Genomic DNA, 20,565 nt, shown 5'->3' with positions numbered 1-20,565 from the left:
ATGTCCCTAGTTGCAACAATGTGGGAATATGAGAAGACTCCTTACGAATATTCCAATAGTGGGATCAAGACGCCTACTTCTGATGAAGAACTTTGACGCGTAAAATGACGGTTCGTGATCACCCACCAAATTCTACCTTCAATGACAACGCCTTGTAAGCCTGCAGACTCATATAAAAAGTTGAATTACTTTTCGGTAGTGGCCTCACTACTCACCCTCTTGGTGGTGGAGTACTGAATGTCCGGCACGATGTAATCCTTCATGTTGTTGTACATGACGGAGATGAGGGCGTCCTTTGGACCACATACTCCGCGGAAGTCGTCCATATCGATAGCCCACGTCATGGCACCACCGTAGCCCTTCGCCTTGATGAAGTCCATCTTGATCTGTACACTCTTTGGATTCTCGAAGCCCACCCACTGAGTACCTGCGACCAGGGAGTAACATTAAGTCAGTGTCTCGCAGACCATGTAAATCCTAATAAATCCTAACCTATATAGCGGCGTATGTTTCAAAAATCACTTTAAAAATGTTTTGTGGCATTTTGCAAAGTAACAATAAACATAATCTGAAAGAGTAAATCTGTAAGGTTTTCTTCTCATTGCAGGTTTGATGTGTAGTTCCATGTATGGTCGCTAGGTGGCGTCATATTCAATACGGCGCTTTTTGGAGTTCAGAAGGCATTCTGCCTGCTACAATTTGACAAAAACAAAGAGTGCAACAGATGTCCAACGAAAATTTAGGGTGAAGTATGCGAAAACATCAGCAACGAGAAAGGCAATCTACGGCTGGCATGTGAAGTTTGTTGAAACTGGGTGTTTCTGTGACAAGAAGAGAAGTAGTCGGCCAGGTATGAATGCAAATGACACTGAACCAGTGAGAGAAGCGTTCACAAGGAATCCGGCAAAATCTCTGCACAGAGCTTCAATTGAGTCGGAAATGTCAACAACGACTGTGGGGCGTGTCTTGTTTAAAAAATTAAACATGAAACCATACAGACTATGGTTAGTGCAAACGTTATATCCTGTAGACGAACGCCAATGATTCAAGTTTTGCTGTGCATTGCAGGTTGAAGAAGATGGTTTTGTGAATTCGATAATTTTTTCGGACGTGGCAAAATTTAATGCAAATGGGAAAGTTCACAGACACAATTGTTGGATTTGGGGAACAGAAAACCCGCATAAAATTTCTGAGCAAGGACGAGATTTTCCGAAGATCAGTGTTTTTTGTGCCACGTCTTACACGAAATTTTATGGGGCTTACTCCTTTGAAGAACAAACTATTAATGGAGAGTGCTTACTTCAGGAACTGGTTAATGCCCTTGTTACAAACAGAATCAGATAACTTTGTCCTTCAGTTAGGTGACGTACCCCCACATTTTCAGCATGATGTTACGGCGTATCTGAACATAGTGCTACCAAATCGCTGGATTGCTCGTGGTGGAGAAACAGAACAGTGTGCTCTAAAACGGCCTCCTAGGTACCGGATATTTCCTCTTGTGATTTCTTTTTATGGGGTTATGAAAAGGAGATATTTTACGTCATGGTGTGGGATTGAAAGGGAGAACTGAACAATCAACAGCCACAATCTCGGAAGACATGTTGGCCCGTGTGTGGAAAGAGTTCGATTATCACATCGACGTTTGTAGGATCACACATTTATTTACTCTTTCAAATTATGTTTATTGTGACTTTATAATTCTATTCATTCAGCTACAATAACATTTTAATGTGTTCTCGGATTTTTGAAACACAGTTTCATTACAGTAATAATTATTAGTATTCAACCGTAATTTTTGTCCTACACGCAATTACGGCTGAATGCTACCAATTATTACTGTGGGAACGTAACAGCCGTCACCTCACGTGGGAAATGGATAATAATAAATTTAACATTTTCTTTATTTTAAAGACATTAATTTTGTTATGAATCGTGAGTACGTTCAGACGAAGGTCTCACAGTGCCTTCTTCCGTGCGTCAGTTAATCAGTGTATGGTTTCCCAGGTGTAGGAAAACTATTGTGCATGTTCGAACCCTCCAGTTGAGGAAAATGACAACTGGATATCTCGAAGCACGATTTTTAGGCGGTCGCTGAGCTGATACTGAATTTTGACTGGTAAATGTAAAAATCGTGATGAAGATTTAGGTAAGACTTGAGCATTCCACATGGTTGGTATATAATCTGAGCTTACCTTTGTATGCATACGGAACCTTTCCAGCTTCATCCCATTTCTCCGTCCATCCACCCACTTCTTGGATTTCGAGACATATCTGTAAGCCGCAAACACATCACTGAATTAATAACTGTCTGAGTTCCTCCCCTTCAGAGGAGTAAAAATTATCACTAAATTTATAAAACAAAAAAATTGCGTCTCTTCTCCAATTACACCGGCTATACTCTTACGTAAGCTTGTTATTTTTGGATCCGTCATTTAATATAGATCCTAATGCTAGAATGCGTCATTAAATTTCATCCCGAGACAGTTAGGCTGCTTCTGTCTGAGCGTTCCTAGGCCCTCCCCACACCATTCCTCCCTCTCCCACATTATCTCTGGCCCACCTCTACCGCCATGCCTGCTGTTCCTCCGCCTTAGTACACCCCGGTCCCCTCAGTAGCGTCCCACTATATTCCATAGCACTACCGGTCATTCTCTACTTATTGTTTTGCCCTCACTAACCAGAATAGCATTCATCATTATTCTTAGTATGCGGAAGGAATTTCGAAGGCACCATAACTCTAAGAAACAATCACTATTGCTAGAAATGGGGAACATTTTGTGGTCAGCTATGTGTTAATGGAGTAAGATAAATCTGAACAGCCATATGAAGATGAACCAACAAGGGCGCTATTTTCTAAGTAATGGAACAATTAAAAGTTTTTGGTTATTCCCGTCACTTTCAGTAAGAAACTACCTGTATTTAAATCATTATCATTGCTACTACTGTTCTTAAAAATGGCTCTGAGCACTATGGGACTTAACAGCTGTGGTCATCAGTCCCCTAGAACTTAGAACTACTTAAACCTAACTAACCTAAGGACAGCACACACATCCATGCCCGAGGCAGGATTCGAACCTGCGACCGTAGCAGTCTCACGGTTCCGGACTGCGCGCCTAGAACCGCGAGACCACCGCGGCCGGCAACTGTTCTTAATATAGCAAGTTATTTCATTTAACAAAAAAAAATGTGGAGATATGGAATACAAACAGTGGAGACTGTTTTATTGTCCAACGTAAGTCAGGCACACCAAGGTAGCAAGATTATAAAAATGCTGTAAGTATTTAATTTTACAGGTTACACTACTTTGTCTACACGGTCTATCAGTAACATTTATTCCTTCAGTTCAGTTGGATAACAGCGACAGTGACAAATCCAATCTAAATCAATCTTCGTTCCAATTTAAATTTTACATTGCAATACCAGTTATGAGAGTTTCATACAACAAGCTGAAAATGTGCAGCGCTAAGAAAAACAAATCAGAGTACTCATAGATGCATATATATGTTATTTTTTAATACATTCGGTTTAACAAAATCTGCAACGGGCATAACTAGAGTCATTTATCTGTAATATCAGTTATAATATGTATTCGTACATGTCTTTTTGTTATAAAAAGTTTATTTCTTCTACCAGAACCTCTGATTACAAAACGTCCGTGATCGTTTTACCCTATTTTCCTCTACCTCTACATTAATCTTCTGGAATATTCTTCTACTTCACTGACGGACATATCCCCTGCATTCATATATTGTGTGGTGCCCCACTTTTTTCTTCATATAGTATGTGTTTTGGAAGTCTTTCCTCCTGAATGCTGTTAACCCATCCATACAACTATAGGTGCTGCTGAATGTTGAAAAGCATTCCTGTCGCGTACTGTTTCGGTTCTCATTTCTTCTGATATTGATATTCTTGTCGAAAGTCTCAATAAATGCATTTAATGGTTCAAACTTCCGAATCATTTGTGATAATGGTCCTAAGAACTGTGTTAATTTTCTTTGTTTTTGTATTAACTCTTATACGTTTATCCAATAAAAATCTCGTTGATAAATAAATATTCTTCTTTTAAAAATTTATAATTTTATATATGTTCTTGGACTTGCGTCCTATAATGTGTAATTTTCATCTCTAGGAATGCATAACTTCAGTAGCTGCTGCTGTTCCTATCCCTTTTCCAATGTATCTTCACTTATTGCACCAATTACTTTATCATTATCTCGTTATGATCTTTTTGCATTTATTTCACAATTTTTATATTTCTGCATCAATATTTTATCTTCGACGAATTGGCCAGTGGCGTACTGTGATGAGTAAGTTACTGTTACTATTTATGTAATTCTCAAGCTTTTACTTTTTTTATCATCGTACAGCGTTTTTCTGTAAATATTGTATGTAGTGTGCAGTGATTTGAATAAATTTGTAATATTAAATCTAGATTTTGGTGTACAATTTTTATTTAGTGTTTAAATTACCATTATTAATGGTGGATTGGTTTCGATTGACTTTAAAGCTCCACATCGTTTGCCTAAAAATGTACTTTCATTGGAATTTTTTTGTATTTATGAATACAAAATTGAATATTGTCTTCAGTTATTTCTTATTGGCAAAGAGTGTGATGTAATGTTGATCCACCAACTCTAAGGCCTACTGATTATTCAGCATCCATGTCTTAGTATTTCTGCCATAGGGCGTGTAGAATAATTTCTTCCGTAAAGTAGAGGGGAGGACAAAAATGTGAAAACATCAGAAACACGACACAATATCATGCCTAATACGGTGTAGGAAGCCCGTTGGCTGTAAAGCGACCTTGCAGTGTAGCCATGAGGACTATGCAATACTACGATATGGCTGTCAAAATCATCTCCGATCCCCGCCATATTTCACCCTTGGGACGTAAGCTCGGCCAGAAGTTGGAAATAGTGTGAAACAGAATGTGCTCCATAATACAGATTTTCCGGCTTTGGCACCGCGCTTTTCTGTTGTTGGCATTTGCATCACTGACGAGTGGTTTTGAAATTCCAGCTCGCCCTGCAGTCCTAAGTTTATGGAGCTCCCTTCGTGTTGTTATAGTGCTGACAGAATTCGCGAGTGTGACATTCAGTTCTGCAGTAACTCCTGCAGCTGTAGCCCTCTTCTTTTTCGTAACATTTTCTTCAATAACCGTCTGTCACGGTGACTCAGCACACACTTTCGTTAGCGGATGTTTTTTTTCGGCTTTCCTTGTATCTAGACAAATCTCCAAAACGGTGCCCCTAGAACCACAAAACATTTTGCCTACCTTGGGTATGGAAGTACCCACCATACGAGAATCAACTTCCGCCCACTTTGGAGTTTATTTAGCTGCCACATAATGCACTCACAGCTGCACACAATACTGTTCTGACCACTTCCGATACTTATAATGCATTGAAGACACTGCACAGGTGCAACTTGCAAACTTGGCTAGTAACTGCATTTATGTTCAAGCATCCATTTTTCGCGGTGTTTCTATATTTTTGTCCAACCCCTGTATGTTCAAAGTGGTTACTGAACTGTGTGCGTCGATTCCTGTACTTGAGGAAACTCTTTGTTTAGCGTTGCCCAGCTAAGGCTTTCTTGGCGTGCCGAGCCTGGGGTTGCTGGCTCAGCAAGTGATTTAAGTACTCACGCAGGTCAGCCGTGTTCTACTGTGCTTCGGCAGTTATAATGAAATCTCACGTGGTGTCGAGGCTTGTACCTCGGAGCCGGTTGGCTGCTCATCGTTTCTACGAGACTGTTCTTTACTTCGCGGGCCCGCCTACTGGGGTGTTGCAACTTCAACATGGCTAAGCCGTGATGGGTTCTAATCTGGAGTTGGGCTTCAGGCATATTCCTGTTGCCTTGGTTGGTGGATGAGGCCACGTACGCTGTCCCTGATTTGCGCCGGCCCGATATAGGAACGATATTGAGCAACATTTTTGTGGATTCGCGAGTCCCCCTCCTTTTGCAGTCACTTCTGTGTGTCGTGTTTTCTTTTTTTTTTTTTAATCGGATTCGGATCACTGTAATGGCCGTGTCTGGCCGATGGCTTTGTGTGGATCAGTGTGCCGGTGATAACAGTTTCTCTAAAACAAGTAGTCATTTAATTGTAAGAAGGTATCAGCTTTAGGGGTGTATGGATTAATTAAAGTTTTAGTTTCTGTTGATTTTTCTTTGTAAGTGCCGTTTTATATTTATTTCCTTATCAGATACTAGTGGGCCTCATGGACTCAGCTGTGTGGCTTCATGTTTCTGTTGTGATAGGGGGGTGGGAGGGGGGGGGGGAGCTGCGTACTGACTTCTGTGTAAACTTATTTTTTACTTGGTGTGTATGTTTTAGAACTTGTCGAGCAACCTGTCTTGGAGATCGGCCGCATTTCGAGCCGTTACTCTATTTGTCTAATTTACACACATCAAAAAAAGTTTTGTATCACCTTGGGTCCGAGAGTTCCGGACCCCTTACAGAAAATTGGAATAGAGATCAACATAAGCATCGTTTCCACCCTTTTTATTGCTCATGAAAATCACACATTGCATGTTATATCACCATACAGCGAGACCTTCAGAAGTGGTTGTCCAGATTGCTGTACACACCGGTACCTTTAATACCAAGTAGCACGTCCCCTTGCACTGATGCATGCCTTTATTCGTTGTGGCATACTATCCACAAGTTCATCAAGGCACTATTGGTCAGGATTGTCCCACTCCTCAACGGCTATTTGGCATTGATCCCCCAGAGTGTGTGCTGGGTCACGTCGTCCACAAACATCCTCTTTCAATCTACCCCAGGCATGTTCGATAGGGTTCTTATCTGGAGAACATGCTAGCCACTCTAGTCGGGCGACGTCGTTGTCCTGAAGGAAGTCATTCACAAGATGTGCACGATGGGGGCGCGAATTGTCGTCCATGAAGACGAATGCCTCACCATTATGCTTCCGATATGGATGCACTATCGGTTGGAGGATGGCATTCATGTTACGGCGCCTTTCATGAGGACCAGTGGCGTACGTCGGTCCCACACAATGCCACCCCAAAACAACAGGGAACCTCCACCTTGCTGCACTCGCTGGAGAGTGTGTCTAACACGTTCAGCCTGACCAGGTTGCCTCCAGACATGTCTCAGATGACTGTCTGGTTGAAGGCATATGCGACTCTCCTCGGTGAAGAGAACGTGATGCCAATCCTGAGCGGTCCATTCGGCATATTGTTGGGCTCATCTGTACCGCGCTACATGGTGTCGTGGTTGCAAAGATGGACCTCGCCATGGACGTCTAGAGTGAAGTTGCGCATCATGCAGCCTATTGCGCACAGTTTGAGTCGTAACACGACGTCCCGTGGCTGCACGAAAAGCATTATTCAACATGGTGGCATGCTGTCAGGGTTCCTCCGAGCCATAATGCATAGGTAGCGGTCATTCACTGCAGTAGTAGCCCTTGGGTGGCCTGAGTGAGGCATGTCATCGACAGTTCCTGTCTCTCTGTGTCTCCTCCATGTCCGAACAACATCGCTTTGGTTCACTCCGACACGCCTGGACACTCCCCTTGTCGAGAGCCCTTCCTGGCACAAAGTAACAATGCGGACGTGATCGAACTGCGGTATACTCCGTCGAGGCATGGCTGAACTACAGACAGCACGAGCCGTGTACCTCCTTCCTTGTGGAATGACTGGAACTGATCGACTGTCGGACCCCCTCCGCCTAATAGGCGCTGCTCGTGCATAATTGTTTACATCTTTGGGCGGGTTTAGTGACATGTCTGAACAGTCAAAGGGATACAACATCCACAGTCAACGTCTATCTTCAGGAGTTCTGGGAACCTAGGTGATACAAAACTTTTTTTGATGTGTGTACATGTTTGAGGCCGTAAGCTTGCCCAGCACTTCGTTCTCATAAAAGTGCTTGGTAAACCTCTCAGTCTGCTCCACAGGCGTGTACGTTATTCTATTACACATATTAGCGAAACAGGTTGTTTCACAGCCATGCACGTAGAGTTAAAAGTCAAAAGTCTGCTTCATAGAGGTGTACATTATTTTAAGTTCATTACCTCCAAAGATTATGGATATTAATGAAATGGTAATTCCCTTTGCCAGCTTCATAGCACAAGTAATTTTGTCTGTGTGACTGCAATTTGTTGAACCTAAAGTCTGCTTCGCAGGCTTGAACGTTTTTTTTTTTTTTTTAAATTCTGCTTTGTATGTAATTGATGTTTATTGATGGCAAAGTTTCCTTCACGAACGTGTACATTATTGTAAATTTTTTGGTTTCTATGAATATGGAATTCCTATTAGCTGCTTCACAGCAGTATGTGTAAAGTTTTAAAATTTTTTACAATTTTCTCATCTTGTGGCACCCAGTGGTCCAAAAACCTGCTTCACACACATGTACATTGTTTCACATTTCTGCTTTCCATCATTTTGCAAAGTAGTGAGGTATCGATTGAATCCGCTTGCTTTTCGGCTCTCTATGTAATTTTTTTAAAATTTTTGATATTTACTGATGCTACTGTCTATTCTGTACCTGTCGGTTTCACATACGTAAATATATAATTTCTTGAGTCACCTGTTTGCCGTTTTGTAGTACAGGATCTGTTTGAATAAATTTTTTGATAAATTTTTGGTTATTTCTCAGAACCTAAAGATTTGTATTAGATCTTTCCCTACGTAGAGAACAATTATTACTTTCTTTGAAATTTAAATATCGCTTTCTGGGACAAATCAATAAATAATTTTACTTCGAAAGATTTTTCTTTGCTTAATACCTTACTAAACCCAGATCCTAACTTACTTGCGGTTCAGTGATTTCTAAATTAAGGGTCCGCGTTCTGCCCTAGACGAGCTAATGACGCCTGACCGACCACCGTGTCGTCCTCCACCAATGGCGTCATCACATGTGGCATTGAAAAGAATGTGGACAGCACACTCCCCACTCCCGGATTTCTTAACTGTGGAACCGTTACTAATCGGTCGAGTGGGTCCTCTGTTGGCCTCGCGAGGCTCGGTACGCCTCAGGTTAGTCGCCCCACGAAAGAAAAACGTCTGGCAGTACCAGGAATTGAAGCTGGGTGCCCCAGCATGACAGTCGACCACGCTGCCCACTCACCTACGGAGGTAGTCTGTGGCGCTACTCGACTGATTACTACTCCCAGAACCACACTCTGCTACTGATGAATTTATAGGGAGTGCTGATCTGCGAGTAGTAGGGTTCTGAGCGAAAATAAAATGTTTGAAGTATAATTGTTCATTGATTTGTCCCAGAGGGCCATTTTTAAATTTGAAAGCGAGTAATATTTGCTCGCCGCATAGGCCAAGTTTCAAAACAAATCCTTAGGTTCTGAGATGTAGCTAAAAATTTATCACACATTTATTCAAAGAGATTCTGTAATACACATCAGCAAATAGCTGACACAAGAAATAATATACGTATGTCTGTGAAGCAGACAGAATACGGAACAGACAGTAGCACCAATAAATACCAAGAATTTGAAAAAAAAATGATATACGCAGCTGAAAAGCACGCAGAAGGAATTGTTGTCTCACTAGTTTGTACAGACAGGGAAAGCAGATATGTGAAATAATGTACACGTCACTAAAGCAGATATTCGTACCACTATTATCACTAGATGAGACAATTTCTACAGTTTTAAAGCGTTGCGTATGTGGCTGTGAAGCAGCTAAATAGAACTGCACATTCATAGAAACCAGAATATTTAGATTAATGTATACGCCTGTGAAGCAGACCGAGGCGTTTACCAAGCACTTTTATGAGTAACGAAATCCCAGGCAGTCTTAGCACCTCAAGCACGTAAATTAGGCGAATGCAGTAACGGCTCGAAGTGGCGCCGACGTTTCAGACAGTTGCTTGACAAATTCTAAAACGTACACCCAAAATACAAATTAAATTTGGACAGCAAGTGCATGAAATCAGTAGGCAGTCCCCCAATCACAACCGAAGCACGAGAGTACACAACTGAGTCAATTTGGTCCACTAGTATCTGATAAGAAAATAAATATAAAAGGGCATTTCAAGTGAGGGGACAACAGGCAAAAACGTTTAACTTAGAAAACACACACGCCTCTTGAAACTGATACCTCCTGACAATCAAATAAGTACTTGTTTTGGAGCAGTTCTTATCGACAGGATGTTGATCCACAGAAAGGCATCGCCCATACACGGTCAGTACAACGTTCGGAATCTGTTTAATGTCAAAAAACAAATGACTCTCAGAGATGACTGCAGAGGGAGTGGGTATCGTCTCGTCAATCTTGACCAACACTTATGCCCACAAAAACGTTTCTCACCTTCGTTTCTGTATCAGGCTGACGCAAATCATGGACAGCGTATGTGGCCGCATCCACCAGTCAAGGCAGCAGGAACATGCCTGAAGTCCAATTCCAGAATATGCAGAATATATGACCCATCAGCGCATAGCTGGGGTGAAGTTGCAACTATCCAGTAGGCGAAGGCTCACCCCGCCTCACGAAATTAGCATGAAACGAAAAAACTGCAAAGAACGAAACTTGTCTAGCTTGAAGGGGGAACCAGATCGCGCTGTGGTTGGCCCACTAGATGGCGCAGCCATTGGTCAAACGGTTATCAGCTGCGTTTTTTAAAATAGGAACCCCCATTTTTTATTAGATATTCGTGTATTACGTAAAGAAATATGAATGTTTTAGTTGGACCACTTTTTTCGCTTTGTGACAGATGGCGCTGTAATAGTGACAAACGTATAAGTACGTGGTGTCACGTAACATTCCGCCAGTGCGGACGGTATTTGCTTCGTGATACATTACCCGTGTTAAAATGGACCGTTTACAAATTGCGGAAAAGGTCGATAGCGTGTTGATGTATGGCTATTGTGATCAAAATGCCCAACGGGCGTGTGTTATGTATGCTGCTCGGTATCCTGGACGACATCATCCGTTCGCCGGATAGTTACGTTATTTAAGGAAACACGGAGGTGTTCGGCCACATGTGAAACGTCAACCACGACCTGCAACAAATGATAATGCCCAAGTAGGTGTTTTAGCTGCTTTCGCGGCTAATCCGCACATCAGTAGCAGACAAATTGCGCGAGAATCGGGAATCTCAAAAACGTCGGTGTTGAGAATGCTACATCAACATCGATTGCACCCGTACCATATTTCTGTGCACCAGGAATTTCATGTGCGACGACTTTGAACGTCGTGTACAGTTGTGCCACTTGGCACAAGAGAAATTACGGGACGTTGACAGATTTTTTTGCACGCGATTTAGCGACGAAGCGTCATTCACCAACAGCGGTAACGTAAACCGGCATAATATGCACTATTGGATAACGGAATATCCACGATGGCTGCGACAAGTGGAACATCAGCGACCTTGGCGGGTTAATGTATGGGAGGGAGGAAGGATAATTGTCCCCCATTTTATCGATGGCAATCTAAATGGTGCAATGTATGCTGACTTCATACGTAATGCTCTACCGATGTTACTACAAGATCTTTCACTGCATGACAGAATGGCGATGTACTTCCAACATGATGGATGTCCGACACATAGCTCGCGTGCGGTTGAAGCGGTATTGAATAGCATATTTCATGACAGGTGGATTGGTCATCGAAGCACCATACCATGGCCCGCACGTTCACCGGATCTGACGTCCCCGGATTTCTTTCTGTGGGGAAAGTTGAAGGATATTTGCTACCGTGATCCACCGACAACGCCTGACAACATGCGTCAGCGCATTGTCAATTCATGTGCGAACATTACGGAAGGCGAACTACTCGCTGTTGAGAGGAATGTCGTTACCCATATTGCCAAATGCAATGAGGTTGACGGACGTCAAATGGTTCAAATGGCTCTGAGCACTATGCGACTTAACTTCTGAGGTCTTCAGTCGTCTAGAACTGAGAACTAATAAAACCTAACTAACCTAAGGACATCACACACATCCATGCCCGAGGCAGGATTCGAACCTGCGACCGTAGCAGTCTCGCGGTTCCGGACTGAGCGCCTAGAACCGCTAGACCACCGCGGCCGGCGACGGACGTCATTTTGAGCATTTATTGCATTAATTTGGTATTTACAGGTAATCACGCTGTAACAGCATGCGTTCTCAGAAATGATAAGTTCACAAAGGTACGTGTATCACATTGGAACAACCGAAATAAAATGTTCAAACGTACCTACGTTCTGTATTTCAATTTAAAAAACCTACCTGTTACCAACTGTCCGTCTAAAATTGTGAGCCATATGTTTGTGACTATTACAGCGCCATCTATCAAAAAGCGAAAAAAGTGGTCCAACTAAAACATTCATATTTCTTTACGTACTACACGAATATCTAATAAAAATGGGGGTTCCTATTTTTAAAAACGCAGTTGATATCCGTTTGACCAATGGCAGCGCCATCTAGCGGGCCAACCATAGCGCCATCTGGTTTCCCCCTTCAAGCTAGACAAGTTTCGATCTTTGTAGTTTTTTCATTTGACGCTTATTTCGTGATATTTGGCCCGGTCACGATCAATGGACCACCCTATATGAAGGGCTTATTTCAATAGTGGTAGAAGTCCATTTTTGGTCATCTTGAGATACAGAGTCCTTAAGTTAAATGAGCGCTGAAAAATCTGCAGCTGAGATACCAGAAATATTCACGCATATAGCTTCTTGCTAGAGATGAACCTCTCTTTCTGTTTGTTTGGATCATTAATTGCAGAAGCATTATAGGCATAAAAGTGGAGGTAATGTGTGTGTATGATATTTTTAAGGGTTACAATGTTTTAAATACTCATATCCTTATATTTCATTATTATACAGTTATTATACTCATTCCTATATTTTATTGCTATGTTTTTTTTTCAGGAAGATTTCGTGCATTCCCTTAGATGATTCCGGTCGTAGAAACATTCGAACCATAGAAATTCTGAACACCACGAGCGTCTCCAGAAGGCAGGTTTGCCACAGTGACATTTTTTTGCATGAATCTCATTTGGGAATGACACGTCATTAACATTACTCAGGGTTTCATGCCCTGGCAATAATTTCGCTGCAAACCACGCATAACAGATCACTTTAGCGAAAACTGGCGCTTAAAAGTGATCGTGAATCAAGATACACACAAGAATTCCACCAAAAACAATTTGAAATAAATTCTCATTTATTTATTTATCTAAATTAATTTGTCAGTAGACGAATAAGGGCAGCGTTGTTTCAATAAAGATTGGAAAACATTGGTGTAGTCATGTTCTACGGTCATTCCTAGAAAACTGAAACATAATAACAGTAATCAGGTTTAGAAAAATTATGGAGCCGTGACGCTAGCTACTGTATCACTGCTTCTGTTAAACCAATCGCTCGCTAAAAGGCAAACAAAATACCCCGAAAACTTTGAAGGTCGTTTTCCCAGAAATTGGTGAGTATCTATGGCTAAGCCGAGACACTTATTTGGTTATTTTGACTCTTCTTTCACCGACCGAAGTTGCTGGGAAATCCTGTTATGGCACTTGCCCTCTTTTCCTCGTAAGCAACACTAGGCAAAGAGTTTCTTCAAACACAGTAATCGATATAACCACGCGCATGACTCAGTTACTCATAGATCGGTATAATTTTTTCAGTCTTTCTCACTTTCTTATGGATTACCGAAACGCATTCTATTTTCCCATCACTCGCTAGATCCTCTTTGTTGAGACAAAGGTAGCGTACGCACCTCGTAGTAGGCGAGGAAGCCCTTGGCCTGCGTGTAGTTGCCCGGCTTGCCGCCGCCCGCCTCCTTGTTGATGTACGTGCCGAGCTTGTAGTCCTTGTTGCCCGCGCTGAGCGTGAAGCTGCGACCGTAGAAGGGCACGCCCACCACCAGCTTGTGCGCGGGACAGCCCATGTCCTGCCACAGCTTCAGCCCGTCGTGCTGCAAAACACACACGGCGACGTCACGTCATTCCTGGACAGCTGACATAGTGTATTACAGGCTAAGAAGGAAAGGCTCAAAGGTGGAAGGAATACACAGAGGGGCTATACGGAGGAGAGGAACAGGAAGACAACACTGTGTGAAGGAAAAGGAAGTTCACATATACTGAGGCGACACAAGTCATGGGATATCGCCTAATATCGCGCCGGTCCTCCTTTTGCCCAGCGTAGTGAAGCAACTGAACGTGGCATGGACTCAACAAGTCTCTGGAAGCCTCCTCCAGAAATATTGAGCAACGCTACCTCTATGTCGTTGTTGTTGTGGTCGTCAGTCCTGAGACTGTCAGCTCTCCATGCTACTCTATCCTGTGCAAGCTTCTTCATCTCCCAGTACCTACTGCAACCCGCATCCTTCTGAATCTGCTTAGTGTATTCATCTCTTGGTCTCCCTCTACGATTTTCATCCTCCACGCTGCCCTCCATTACTAAATTGGTGATCCCTTGATGCCTCAGAACATGTCCTACCAACCGATCCCTTCTTCTAGTCAAGTTGTGCCACAAACTTCTCTTCTCCCCAATCCTATTCAGTACCTCCTCATTAGTTATGTGATCTACCCATCTAATCTTCAGCATTCTTCTGTAGCACCACATTTCGAAAGCTTCTATTCTCTTCTTGTCCAAACTATTTATCGTCCATGTTTCACTTCCATACATGGCTACTCTCAATACAAATACTTTCAGAAATGACTTCCTGACCCCTAAATCTATACTCGATGTTAATAAATTTCTCTTCTTCAGAAACGCTTTCCTTGCCATTGCCAGTCTACATTTTATATCCTCTCTACTTCGGCCATCATCAGTTATTTTGCTCCCCAAATAGCAAAACTCCTTTACTACTTAAAGTGTCTCATTTCCTAATCTAATTCCCTCAGCATCACCCTACTTAATTCGACTACATTCCATTATCCTCGTTTTGCTTTTGTTGATGTTGATCTTATATCCTCCTTTCATCTACATCTACATCTACATCCATACTCCGCAAGCCACCTGACGGTGTGTGGCGGTGGGTACCTTGAGTATCTCTATCGGTTCTCCCTTCTATTCCAGTCTCGTATTGTTCGTGGAAAGAAGGATTGTCGGTATGCCTCTGTGTGGGCTCTAATCTCTCTGATTTTATCCTCATGGTCTCTTCGCGAGATATACGTAGGGGAAAAGTGTCCTTTCAAGACATTATCCATTCCGTTCAACTGCTCTTCCAAGTCCTTTGCTGTCTCTGACAGAACTACAATGTCATCGGCGAACCTCATAGTTTTTATTTCTGCTACCTCTATAGTCGTCCATAATTGCGAAACTGTTGCCGGTGCAAGATTTTGTGCACAAACTGACCTCTCAATTAAGTCCCTTAAAAGTTCGATTAGATTCATGTCGTGCGATCTGGGTGGCCTAATCATTCGCACGACTTGTCCAGAATGTCCTGACATGGTGCGACGTCATCCATTAAAATTCCTTCGTTGTGTAGGAACATGATGTCCATGAATAGCTGCAAATGATCTCCAAGTAGCCGAATATAACCATTTACAGCCAATGAGTAGTTCAGTTGGACCAGAGGACGCAGTCAGTCCACACCATTATGGAGCCGTCACAAGCTTCCACAGTGCCTTGTTGACAGCCTGGGTCAATGGCATTGTGGGGTCTTCGCTACACTCGAACTCTATCATCAGCTCTTACCGACTGAAATCGGTACTCATCTGATCAGGTCCCGCTTTTCCAGTCGTCTAGGGTCCAACCAACATGGTCACGAGCCCAGGAGAGGCGCTGCAACGATATGGTGCTTCTAACAATGCCACTCGCATCGGTCGTCTGCTGCCAGAGCCCATTATCCCCTAATTTCGCCGCACTGTCCTAACGGATACGTTCGTCGTACGTCCCACATTGATTTCTGCTATTATTTCAAGCAGTGATGCTTGTCTGTTAGCACTGATAACTCTAAGGAAATGCGGCTGCTCTTGGTCATTAAGTGAAAGCCCTCGGCACTGTGTTGTCTGTGGTGGAAGGTAATGTTGACATTTGGTATTCGCGGTACGCTCTTAACACTACTGATATTGGAATACTGAACTCCTAATGATTTCCGAAATGGAATGTCCCATGTATCTAGTTCCAACTACCATTCCGCGTTTGAAGTACATTAATTTCCGTCGTGCTGCCATAATCACGTCGCAAACTTTTTCACATGAGTCGGCTGAGCACAAATGACATCTCCGCCAATTAACTGCCCTTTGATACCTTGTGTAAGTGATACTACGGCCATCAGTTTTATATATGTTCATGTCGCTATCCCATCACTCTTGTCATCTCAGTGAAAAGGACAGAAACAAAGATAACATTTTGTGAAGGAAGAGGAAGATGATATACATATGTTCTAAAATCTTATAATATATCACGAGCTCAAACGCAATGACGTATCTCGAACAGAATGTCCTCCAAGCAGCGTGGATTTCAGAGACATCCGTCATGCGAAACTGAACCCATTCTTTTCTCACATTACATCAATGAAGTCAGTTGGATTCAACATTTTTTGATATCTGAAAAGTATTTGATTCTGCTTCACACCTCCACTTATTATCGAAAGTACTACCTCATGGGGTATCGAGCTTAACTTATGACTCGATTGAGGATTTGTTAGTAGGGAGGACGGAGCATGTTATGTTGGACGAGAATCATCGACAGAAGTAGGAGGCACTTCAGGTTTACTCCAGAAAAGTGTGTTGGGTCTCTTGCTGTTCATGTTCTTCATTAATAATCCGGTAGATAATAGTTCGCTATTACGAATGTATTTTTTAAAATAGGGTATGTTTTCAATAAGAATAAAAATACTGTAAATACAATTAAAATTTATTTCTGTCCGTTTCTACGTATTTTTACCTAGTTTTCTACGTAATTTCCGTGGCTGTTCAATCATTTGTCATACTGCTCAACAAGTATTTAAATTCTGACATCAAAGGAATTTGCCGGCTGTAAAGAAACCCAATCAATGACTGCAGTTTTCTCTTCTTTGTCGTCTTTCGAGCGTAAACCACCAACGAACACCTCTATGTAACGAAACAGGTGTAAATCATTGGGTTCAAGGTCTAGACTGTAAGTTGGATGATCCAGTTGTTCCCACCCAAATTACGTAATTAGACCTTGTGCTTGTACAGAAACATGTGACCTTGCATTGTCGTGAAGCAACATAAGATTGGAAGACACTATACCACGCCGTCTGTTTTGTACGACATGCTGGAGCATTTTCCACTCGACAATCAAATTACAGATCGTATCTCACAATTGTCGGGGTACTTAATTTTCTTAAACATTATAGACTTATACAACTCAGCACACAGACAGACAGTACAACTGCAAATGGTATCTAAACATGCGCAAAGCACGGGGGGAGCCGTCGCGCGCACGCACTGCAGCCTTTCATTCGCAAATGTGCCTTATCTAAAAAATATCCTTCGTAGTAACCTCAAACCTTTTGCAAATGATGCAGTTATCTGAAATGAAATTCTTTCTGAAAAAGTCTGCACAAATATTGGCAGACATTGACAAGATTTCAGTGTGGTGCAAAGATCGGTTAGTTGCTTTAAACGTTCAGAATCGCAGAGGTGTCCAAACAGGGGTGAAATGTGAGTTAGAGGGGCTGTGACGACCTTCCCACTCTGTGACACGTACGCAGTAGCGTTGGGGGAGAATTGTGGTGACGTTTAGTACCAATGTGGCATCATTAACCTACCCCACGGCTCACATGAACTTCTGACCTATGGCATTATCCTCGCATGTGTCGACGCCTTGCCGGTAGAAGCATCATCAAGATCGAGGTTGACGTCGCAGTGTGGCACGTCTTTGTACTATTACCGAAAAAGGTTGTACGCACCTTTGAATCAAATTTCAAACCTAAGCTTTGCAACGGGTGTGAATTACGGGATTTCGAAAAAGTGATCCTTTAATTCTGTTACGCAGTGTATAAAGTTTACAGGCAGCAGCTGTAAGAGTCAAAGGAATTGAAAGAGGGGGTGTTTTCGAGAAAGGAATAAAACAGGCTTGTAGCTTATCCCTGCGTTTTTCTAGTCTGCCCCTGCGTCTGCTTCCAAACTCCACAGTATCTTTTCTGATATCCGCGGATGGACAGCATCTTCGGAAAGTTGCAAAGTTTACATTCTGTGTGAAACCGCGCCATCTATTAAGAAGTGAAGAGGCTGAAAATGAGGGAAGACATAAGCTATAATATGATGGAGACCATTGTTTGCACGGAAAGTAACTGCTAATTAAGAAATTAAGGGAAAGCTTCTTGAGTAGCCCAGTTCTATTTTCTATATGCACTGCAGGCAGACGACGTATGACAAGATAGTCTTAACCAGACGTGGAAGCATCAACCTAACAGGCGATAATGTAATAATGTGGTCTTTATTATGCTCAAACGGAATTTTACAAAATTCTCAAAAATTATTTTACACCGCATGCATATCAGTGAACGTTGTGGGTTGAGATTCAAGACGACCAGGAAATGAAAGGCTCTAAACAAATTAAAGAGAGGTACTGGAATAGCAAAGGTTGGTTTGGAAAAGGTAGAATCTCCTTCAGGCTCAAGGCACCATTTCAGGCTATACAGAACTTTTCCTACTACTTGTACGATGGGATATCTGCATACGGCAATGGAAACTCTATTGAGATTGCTAATTCTTTGTTCCGAACCAACAATGTTTCTACAAGTTGTTTAATATTAAGGGTGTTACTGTTTCTTTTACTGATGTTCGCTGCACGTATTTCAGGTTGACGTGAATTAGGTTGAGTGAGAAATGCGACGGGCCAAAGTGTAGCGTAATACTCACGACGTTGAGCTTCTCGTAGGCCCACTGGTCGTGGGGTCGCTTGTAGAGCGGCGAGTGGGTGTCGGCGAAGCCCGCCCAGTTGCCTCGCAGGTCGTACGACATCACGTGGATCGCGTCCACCAGCCTGCAACACAGGGGAACCATAGGGCCGCTCTACAGTTTAGGTGTCCTGAACCTAGGCCCCCCAGTTGTCCCACATTCCAGTCGACTTTCATACGCAGTTTGGGAATATCCAAACTTTTCCACTGTGAGCGAAATTCGCTCAGCAAAGAGGCCAAATATTTTATTTCCGATTTATGACATCGTCGAAAATAAATAAGATTTAAAATGACAGTTGCAGTTATTGAGGATGCTGTTCCAAAATTTATTCTGGAAAAAAGACGTGGCCTAACCTGAATATTTTAGTAGAGCCTACAAACATTCATGGAAAATGTAAATGATAGATTGCAGCGATCAGTCGTCCTTTTTAAATTTTTTATTGTGCTGATCTAGATTTCGGCTAGAAGCTAGCCATTCTCAATGCTAAGAATACAAGAGGTACATAGTTAGATGATGTCGTAAAAAGTTACAAGTAATGGCTTAGGTCGTATGGTTTGTACATTACATACTACTATTATTTTCGCTCAATGCATGTAATTCCTGTTGGTCGGGCTTCATCCGCAGTTCATTGAAGACTACTGTTTGCGGAAGGCAGGCTGTATGCAGAACAAAAAACATGGCTCTGAGGACTATGGGACTTAACTTCTGAGGTCATCAGTCCCCTAGAACTTAGAACTACTTAAACCTAACTAACCTAAGGACATCACACACATCCATGGCCGAGGCAGGATTCGAACCTGCGACCGTAGCAGTCGCGCAGTTCCGGACTGAAGCGCCTAGAACCGCTCGGCCACCGCGGCCGGCTATGCAGAACACATCGGTTGGTCATAGTAGTGGTATATAATATACAAACCATATAAGTTAAACCATTACTTGTAACTTTTAACGACATCATCTAACTATGTACTTTTTTTATCCTTAGTATTGAGAATGGCTAGCTTCTAGCCGAAATCTAGATCTGCACAATAAAATTTAATAAGGACGACTCATCGCTGCAATCTATAATTTACAAGTCAATATAACAGTCGCTGAGTGCAACAGCTTTGTGAATGGAAGGTAACCTGATCCACGGAAAAGACTAGACATTCTGGTTGGAATTAACGTCTTGTCGCAAATGAACGATAAGCCACAACTGCCAGTGGCATCGTTAAAATACTGGTAGCTTAGCTCGACTGCTCAGTGTAATGCTGAAATGGAATTTTACAAACTGGTCAAAGAGTGTTTTGCGCCACACTCGTATCTGTGAACGTACATGAGATAAAATGAAAGAATAACGATTATGCATCTAAACAAATGAATACAGTGAAATAAAAAACAGTAATAAAAAAGACAGTCTGTTCGAAGTACACGTGTATGAACTAAATTCTACTGCTGGGTAACATTCCTGGCGGATTAAAATTGTGTACCGGCCCGGGACTCGAACTCAGGGCCTTTCATATGGCCCACACTCTGCTGCAGAATGAAAAATTCGCTGAGGGATTCCGTTTCTTGTCGCTCTTACCCATCCTCTGTAACATGCTTTGTTGTTCATCGGGAATGACGGTGCACCCCCTGAAGCCATCCAATGTGCGAAGCGGGTTCTCGCGACGAGACTGCAAATTTTTACTGCTGGCCTGGATATTTACTAGAGGACCACGTCCCGTTACTACACTGCTGGCCATTAAAATTTCTACACCACGAAGATGACGTGCGACAGAAGCGAAATTTAACCGACAGGAAGAAGAT

General features: G+C 42.5%; 1 protein-coding gene across 1 annotated transcript in view; it reads right to left on the bottom strand.

Moving 5' to 3' along the window:
• LOC126094828 (endochitinase) overlaps positions 1-20,565 on the bottom strand; it is an 87,495-nt gene that overhangs the window by 10,914 nt on the left and 56,016 nt on the right. The window contains exons 6-9 of the mRNA XM_049909422.1: positions 18,742-18,865; positions 13,677-13,874; positions 2,193-2,271; positions 216-427 (exon numbers count right to left, since the gene is read on the bottom strand). Coding sequence (XP_049765379.1) covers positions 216-427; positions 2,193-2,271; positions 13,677-13,874; positions 18,742-18,865 — 613 coding nt within the window. The remainder of the gene's footprint in view (positions 1-215; positions 428-2,192; positions 2,272-13,676; positions 13,875-18,741; positions 18,866-20,565) is intronic.

Source organism: Schistocerca cancellata, chromosome 8 (assembly GCF_023864275.1).
Source record: "Schistocerca cancellata isolate TAMUIC-IGC-003103 chromosome 8, iqSchCanc2.1, whole genome shotgun sequence".
NCBI classification, from domain to species: domain Eukaryota; kingdom Metazoa; phylum Arthropoda; class Insecta; order Orthoptera; family Acrididae; genus Schistocerca; species Schistocerca cancellata.
Note: the sequence above shows the minus strand (reverse complement) of the source record. Positions and strands in the feature narration are given on the sequence as shown.